The sequence below is a fragment of the Sebastes fasciatus genome, chromosome 1 (assembly GCF_043250625.1).
Source record: "Sebastes fasciatus isolate fSebFas1 chromosome 1, fSebFas1.pri, whole genome shotgun sequence".
NCBI classification, from domain to species: Eukaryota; Metazoa; Chordata; class Actinopteri; order Perciformes; family Sebastidae; genus Sebastes; species Sebastes fasciatus.
The window spans coordinates 4,050,984-4,059,304 of record NC_133795.1 but is presented as its reverse complement, the minus strand read 5'-3'; the positions used below and the strand labels follow the sequence as shown (position 1 = coordinate 4,059,304).

Genomic DNA, 8,321 nt, shown 5'->3' with positions numbered 1-8,321 from the left:
AGAAAAAGTACTCAGTATGCAGAATGGCTCCTTTGAGTGTTATATTATTATAGCATATTATATTGTTTTATTTTTATCACTAAAACATACACGCAAGAGCATTTTAATGTTGTAGTTCATCAATATGGAGCCAATTTGAGATACTTTGTATACTACTGGGTAGATTATAGTACTACTACTGCATCATATCATATAAGCATATTGTGTTTTTATATAAGAAACTAGTAAACTTAGGTGTCAAATAAATGTAGTGGAGTAAAAAGTACAGTATTTGCATAAAATGGCAATACTCAAGTATGTCAAAATTGTACTTAAGTACAATACTCGAGTAAATGTGCTTAGTTACATTTCATCACTGAATGGAAGTGATAAAATGTATTAAATATATGCTCAGTTCTTTATTTATTAACAATAAGCGCAATAAAACAATACATTGCACAATATAACACAGTGGCATGCAACCATTTTTTATTGATAAGGAAGCGCGATAAACGCGTCATTTTCCACCATGAGTCCGAGCGATGGAGGTGGGTCCCAGCGCCAGAGCTGCCCGAGTCTGGAGCTCTGCAGCAGGATGCTATTCAAACAGACAGGAGTACCAGCACAGGAGCAAAGCAATGTACTGCTGTAGCAGCAAAACATATTTTAGTCACCTAAAAAAATCTGTTTATGTTGTGTATAGAGTGTTTTCACAGAGTTACCTCACCGTCTAACAGCTCTTTCCGACGGGGAACGGAAGCCGTTATTTATGCTCTCTTCAAAGCCACCAGGCTCCTCTGACAAAAACAGTAATTTCACCTCTCAGAACACAGGAGTTGCTGATCTGCCGCTGCCTCGAACGGTCAGTTTGTTTGTGTTATTGTGTGACTTTGGTGAATCTGAACTAAACATTTAAAACACCAAAGTCTCACAATAACACAAACTAACTAACCTATTCAGGCAGCAGTAGACCAACAACCCCTGTGTTCTGCGAGGAAAACATTTTGTCAAAGGAGTCTGGTGGCATTGAAGAGAGCATAGATGGATATAATGGCTTCAGTTCCCCGTCAGAAAGGGTTGTCTGATGGCAAGGTAAAGCAGTGAAAATGTTTCTTATTATAGAGTACACTTAAACTGATATTGATTTTTTAAAGTTGACCTTTTTTTAGGTGGCTAAAATACATTTTGCTGCTGCCCGCGTCCACAGCAGTACATTGCTTTGCCTCTGAACAGTTACTCCTGTCTGCTTCTCCAAACTGGGGGCGTGCCGACCGTCATCTACTGTAGGTAATACACTGACTATGGATAAGTACCCTCATACAACCCCGACTTCCAAACATCCAAACTATCCTTTTAAGCAATTCAACATGTACATACACATACTGACTGTATAAATAACATATCCACACAGTCCAGTGTGACAGTAAGATGACCAAAATTCCCGTAAAAACAGTCTCCATGTGTCTTCACAGTCATTCAAGAGAAGAAGGCAGTGTTCTAGTTTTCCCCCAAACAATAACAGTTTGTTTCCTGTGACGTCACCTGAGTCAATCAAGGGCACATTTCAATCACAGTTGTGTCTGCGGCCATATGTTCTTCAAACTGGTGCCTTGGCAGAGTCTCATAGTGCTTCACTGTGCCTCTCAGGGAGCTGTGACTGAGGGCTCGGCCTCTCAGGCTCTGGGAGTTGGCCGACAATATCTATATGAAAGACACACAACATCAAAGAATGAATGATTGACGGATGAACTCTTTGAAAGTACCAGATGCCTTAAAGCTCTTGACTGTGAGGATTGTTGAAATGATATCCTCCTGCCATTGACTGGCAGGAAAGCGTTTTTTCATGCTTTTACCTTGCCCTTTTTTATGATGATTACATGATTGTATTAAGTGCCTATATCTAAACACCTGCAATGGACTTTTCAATAAAAGATGAGTATAGAGACACTTCTAAACTTGAGAAACATGTTTTTCATCTCCATCTTTAAGTAAATGTTCCCAACATTTGAAATACAGTCTGACCATTAACTGGATTTTTGATGGTGACAGCAATATTGATATTTGAAATAACAATACATCATCTTATATTTTTCAACATAAACACACAATTTAAACAAACATTTAAAGATGATGATGGGGGGGGGAACGAGGGTGCTGGAATTTATCAATACACTTTTTGTAAAATAATTAGTGAACTGTTCATCATAACTATAATTGTGAACAAATATAATAAATGAAACATTAGTTAACGTTTTCTGAATCTGCTTATAAAATATGATTTTACAAGGCAATCATTTCCAGAAGAATTAAATGTTCAGATGAAGGCTGTGGTATGTGTAAATAATAAAATAATCATAATAGTGATACAAAATGATGTAAAATTGCACAGTTTAAGTCAAAAACCTTCAAATTTTCTTGGACCCCCAAACCCAATAGCTCGTAGTATCTTTTATTTCCCGTAGAAATTCAGAATGTGTTTCATCATCCTGCTGTATAATATGTAGGAGCATCCTGACCGGGACACTGCTCCTAAAACCTGAATGATACCCGACTATAGGCTACAAATAACACAGGACAGCGCACAATCTATTAACACTAAATAATATACAAACACACCCTATAATGTTCCAGTTGGATTATTATTGAAATATTATAGGCCTTCTATAGAAGATGCATAGCCCTATTATAATAATATAGCAATAAAATCACAACCGATTAAGACAGACAGAGTATAGCATGCATAAAGAAATAATGAATAAACATAACCAGGAATAGGTCGCAAGAGGTTGCTGATACTGGCCGATGCACACGCCAACATGTGAATAAGACAGTACTAGCACTTATTTTTTTCCCACTTCATCACTGTTTTCAGTTTAAATTTGGTTATTAAAGAATGAAAAAGATATGTACTGACAGTGAGTGGGACACTTACGTTGAAAAATAAACGTGTCAGTGCTCTTTTAAACATTTCTGTACTGCAACTTTCTTTTTTTTTATATATATCAGCCAACATATACCAATATATCTGTAAATATCTACTAATAATATCGGCCATATCAGCTAGGCTCCATTTTGAAGAAATTGTAAAAATGTGATGAGTCTTTAAAGATGTACTATGTGTATGTACCTCCACCAGCACATAGTCTCCAGCATTGACCGATGCAGTGTTGGATTCTGCCGGCTGAGCAGGAACATCCTCTTTGGGGAAAATCACTTTGGTATTGCCATCAGTTCTCCCACACAGGTCCTTGGCAGATCTTTTACTTTCCTGCATAAAAATGGAAACCAGAGATGAGCAGTGTTGTCTGGTAACAGGTTATGACAAACCAATACAGTGGTAAAGGACTACAACTTTCATCCACGGTGTTACACATTACGAATTCAATTTCTGTATTTCTATAGGAGACAATCAATCTTCTCCCCCACATATTGGAATGAGTTTAAAGGATCAACAAGCCTAAGAGTCTCTAGAGCCATGCTAGTAGCTCTGTGAGGCTACACTTAGGCACAGCGATGCTTTGAGCTAAGTACTATTGATACCATGCTAACATGGTGATGCTGAGCAAGTGTAATGTTTCCCATGTTCACAATCTTAGTTTAGCATGTTAGCATGCTACTATATACTAATTAGAACAAAACACAAAGTGCAGAGGCTGATGGGAATGTAATTAGCGTTGCAGGTATTTGGTCATGAACCAGAGTTTTGGAAAATCTTAAATTTAGACTTGATGATGGTGCTAAATGAGAAGTTAAGGGGTCGCTGCATTTATTACAATTCATCCTGAGGTGGACATGATTGTCTGTACCAAATTTCATTGCAAGTCATCCAATAGTTGTTGAAACATTTCACTTAAAACCACAGAGGAAAAGTCAGGGGATCACTTGGATTCATCCTTTGGGAATCATGAATGTTTGTGGCAATCCATCTAATAGTTGTTGAGATATTTCAGTCGGAACCAAAGTGGTTGACCGACCAACAGACCCACATTGATCAAGCCATCCCTAGAGCAACGCCACTAGCATGGCTAAAAACAATGAAACTATGATCTTCCATTACTCTTTCCTCAAAGATTAGCCAGTGCCATCTCAATCTAAGCTATCTTTAGAGAGGCAGCAGCATCTTTGTTGTTATTTTGAGAGGCAAATTAATAAAAGCAAACTTCCCATTCTCATGTTTAGGGTAATACACTTAGGTATAATATCCATTCATGCGTATCCTTTGAAGGATGTGCCAGTCATGTGCTCAGTACTCACCCCCTCCACCAGGACCAGCTGTGTGCTGCCAATGAGAGCAGCGTTGACCCTCGCGGCTTCCTCTCTGAATACACGGATACACTCCTCCAGCCTCTGCTGCTTCACCTTAGCTGGCACGTCATCTTGTAGCCGATGGAAGGCGTGGGTTTTCTGAAGTTGCAAAAAGAATGTAAAACTAGATCATTTATGGGTGACTGAAGAGAACACTTCAGATACAGAATAAAAAAAATACAGATTTGTACGTTACAAGCCCACGAGAGCTCACCTTTCTCATACTGTAGGCAAACAGGAATCCCACGTTGTAGCCCACCTCTCTGATCAGAGACAGAGTCTGCTGGTGGTCGTCGTCTGTTTCACCACAGAAGCCTGAGATGAAGTCACTGCTGAGACTCACCCCTGACACACAAACACATAATTAATCATGTGGTTCATGTGCTAATACTTGGATCATTGTTTTGTCAACGGAAACTCAGACTGGCAAAAAGGGAACTAACTGCAACAATGGAAATGCAGTAAAACAGAAATGTTTCTCAGTCAGTTATTGTTGGTTTGGACACGAGTTCTTGCACACAAGCACGTGCGTAAATTTCAATGAAGTAACAATGCTTTTAATATATTCTAATAGTCTAGCCGTCATTGCAAATTAAAGGTAAAAAATTAAACCTGACTTTTTGTATCTTACCCGGGATAATTCTCTTGATGTTCTTCACAAGATCAATGTAGGCCTCTCTCGTGTAGCTGTACATTTTGTCAGAAAAGACATGATATTAGAACACTTCACCAGACTTTACCAACAACTTTACAAACAGAATTGCTTTGACAATTTAGTTTGGGAAAAAGAAACATAGTGGTGTCTTACCCGCGGCGCATTGCTTGTAGGACCTTGCTGCTGCCACTCTGGGCTGGAAGATGGACCTGCTGACAAATGTTCCCTCGCTCCGCTATCAGATGCAAAACCTGTAAACACCAGCACACAGAGGAGATCAAGAAGCCTCAAGCAGCCAAGTTAATACAGGGAATTCGCCACAGAAAGTGGCAGGGTATTGTTGCAAAATGTAATCACACAGGAAAAAAGGCTAAGGCTTCGTTGAACATCTTTATTTACACTGGGTTGTGATGAGATTTAGTGCTTTTGAGAATGTGTATTCAGCGAGTTAAGTGTATCATATGGCAGCTCTGAGAGGCAAGTGAGAAAAAACGTGACGGCGTGATGGGCTACAAATAAGGTTAAGCTTGTCTCAACATTTTTCAGCGCTCCAATAATGCAATGAAGCAACAACCAGTCGTATGGTATTGTTAGCAGTTGTAATACTCATTTTGGCCACAGGAGGCTGAAGTGCACCACTACCCCATATTCTAAATATGACTAGAAGCATTCATGTTTCCTTCCAGGTGAGTTTTAATTTGCATAAATATATGTACCTTGTGTTTAGAGTGCATGGAGAAATTAAAAAACTAAAACTAAAAGCCAAAACTTTTTTCCCACCTGTTTCTCATATGAAAAAAAAATTTAAAGATTATCCTGGCAAAATCTTTTTTTTTCACCTGTTCTTAAGTCATAAACAATTTAGATCAGACTTAGAAAATCGATCACCAGAAGTCTTGTTTTTCTCACTTGCCTCTAAGGGCTTCTGTAGTATCATGTACCTCATCAGGAAAATCCTTGGGATGAGGGGAGGTGAATCTGATCCTCATGTCTGGATCGATGTTTGACACTCGCTCCAGCAGGTCGGAGAAGCGCAGACCTCCCTGTTTCGTTCTGTAGACGGTCTTAAACCCCTGGCTGAGCTTGGTCAGGTCTGAGCCACAGAACTGTTCTTCTGACGTGTCTCTGTAGCTGTTCACGTTCTGACCCAGCAAAGTCACCTCCTTCACACCCTGGAAAAAAAAAACATACACCTCACACATACTAGTCAGGGAGAGTTTTATCCGCTAATATATACATTACTGTACAGCACAGACTTTAAACTGATACACGTCAGTGTTGAGGTTATAACTTGCCTGGTCAGAGAGCATACGAACTTCCTCTAGTATAGAGCTGACGGGTCGACTCCTCTCTCTCCCTCGGGTGAAGGGAACGATGCAGTAGCTACACATGTTGTCACAGCCTCGCATGATGGACCTGCCAGCACAAAAGACGCACACAAAATCATCAGAGGTAACAATATAAAGACACAATGCTGCTGTAGAAAATGACAGTAAACAACTTGCACACTTACACAAAAGCACTGTATCCCTGAGGAGCGTGGTGGACAGGCATGATGTCGGCGTAGGTCTCCTCTAATGACAGCAGCACGTTGCTTGCCTGATGACCTCCGTCAGCTACAGTCAAGAGGCGGGGAAGGTCTCGGTAGGCGTCTGGACCAGCAAGAACATCTACAAGCTTTTCCCGCTCCAAAATCTCTGTCTTTAGCCTCTCTGCCATGCACCCTGAACAAACACAGCCATTAACATATCTCATTATCTTCTAGCCTCCATAAGAAAGTCAAATAGTACAATAATAGTGAACTAACTTACCTAAAATCCCAATTTTCATTGGTGTATGGGACCTTAACCGTCTCTTCTTCATAGCTGTTAGTTGCTGTAGTCTGTTCCAAATAGTTTGTTCAGCTTTTTCTCTGGTAAGAGACAAGTCTGTCCATTAGTTGGTGCATCAGATTTCATTTGTGTGGTCTCATAGATGCCTTGTAATGCCAATTTTAGTGAGTTGAGTTAAACAATTGTCACTCATAGCAGCAGTTTTCCAGATTATTTCTGAGAACATAACATTGTCTTACCTTATGGAGCATGTTACCAGAAGGACAACGTCTGCCTGCAAGCACAAAGATTTTCTTCGTTAACTGTTTTGACATAAATGATGTTATAATTGTTTAGAGCTCTTCTTTACCTGACTTAAATCAACTGTGCGTAGATATCCCTTCCTCTGTAGTATGGACCAGGCTATCTCTGTGTCGTTTACATTCATTTGACATCCATAGGTTTCAAAATACACTGTAATATTAACACAAAGCACAAGTTTAGCAATTTGTCCCAAACAATCAAACTTAAAGGTCCCATATCGTGCTCATTTTCAGGTTCAGGTTCATACTTGTATTTTGGGTTTCTACTAGAACATATTTAGATGCTTTGATGTTCAAACAACACTTTATTTTTCTCATCATGTCTGTCTGAATATACCTGTATTCACCCTCTGTCTGAAACGCTCCGTTTTAGCGCATTTCAACGGAATGGCAACGGAATTGCGTTGCTAGGACAGCTTGGGTCCATGTTTACTTCCTGTCAGCTGATGTCATTCACATACACTGCAACAGGAAATAAACTGGGACACATTTAGAATGTTTACGTTTAAAACTGTGAAATTGTCTAAATATTTGATATTTGTGACATCACAAATGGACAGAAATCGTAACGGCTTGTTTCAAACGCAGAGTTTCTGAATACGGCTGTGTGTGTGTTTCTCTGTGGATTCAGCGTTTTGATACTTTCACAATATTTATATAGCACTTAAACCTGCTTTATGATATAAAAGACATGAAAATCTCACTTTTTACAATATGGGACCTTTAACTTAATGTTCTTTCAGTGATGCAGACTAACCTTTCCTTGAATTCCCCATCTCCAAGTCCTCAGGAAGATAACTATGTTTGTCAGAGTACTCTTCATCTTCATCTTCAACATAAGTCTTATTGACTGAAACTCCTTTAATGAAATCCTGAAAACTTGGACCAGATGATATCCGACTCTTGAACTTTACTGTTGTCTTCCTCTCTCTTGAAGTCACACTACTGTTGGCTAATTTAGAACAATATCTGGGTTGAATACACCTGAGAGGTATCCAGAGTTGTGGAAAGGTAAACAAAGGTTTCCTGAGGTATTCCATGCTTAGCTGGAGCAAAGGCTTTGTAACTACCTCTCTGACTGAACAAACATGTACTTTAGTTAGCTACTTTTAGCACTAACGTTACTTCATAGCTTAACATGTTGTCCATTGTTTATCTTTCTGAATAACAGACTGTGTAGCTGCTAACTTTAGCCACGTTGGGCTAATGTCATTCATCTGGAGCCAAAGATGTCTTAACATCAAGAGG

The 8,321-nt window shown here is 39.4% G+C and overlaps 1 protein-coding gene across 1 annotated transcript; it reads right to left on the bottom strand.

Annotated features, from left to right (window-relative positions):
• Positions 1 to 454: 454 nt before the first annotated feature.
• On the bottom strand, positions 455 to 8,250 carry cdk5rap1 (CDK5 regulatory subunit associated protein 1). The gene is made up of 13 exons (XM_074644737.1): positions 7,831 to 8,250; positions 7,121 to 7,224; positions 7,011 to 7,045; positions 6,751 to 6,851; positions 6,453 to 6,663; positions 6,235 to 6,355; positions 5,881 to 6,111; positions 5,093 to 5,190; positions 4,916 to 4,971; positions 4,499 to 4,629; positions 4,234 to 4,383; positions 3,107 to 3,247; positions 455 to 1,680 (listed from the first exon to the last, which is right to left on the bottom strand). The coding sequence occupies exons 1-13, from the start codon at positions 8,111 to 8,113 to the stop codon at positions 1,531 to 1,533; spliced, it is 1,812 nt and encodes a 603-aa protein (XP_074500838.1). The 5' UTR covers positions 8,114 to 8,250; the 3' UTR covers positions 455 to 1,530.
• Between the last annotated feature and the right edge of the window lie 71 nt (positions 8,251 to 8,321).

Excerpts from the sequence above, each read along its gene's own strand:
- cdk5rap1 (XM_074644737.1), bottom strand. The coding sequence starts at position 8,113 with ATGGAATACCTCAGGAAACCTTTGTTTACCTTTCCACAACTCTGGATA. Across the intron at positions 6,852-7,010 it reads CTGGTAACATGCTCCATAAG|AGAAAAAGCTGAACAAACTA; the intron begins GTAAGACAATGT and ends GTCTCTTACCAG. Across the intron at positions 4,630-4,915 it reads CATCAAGAGAATTATCCCGG|GGGTGAGTCTCAGCAGTGAC; the intron begins GTAAGATACAAA and ends TTTGTGTGTCAG.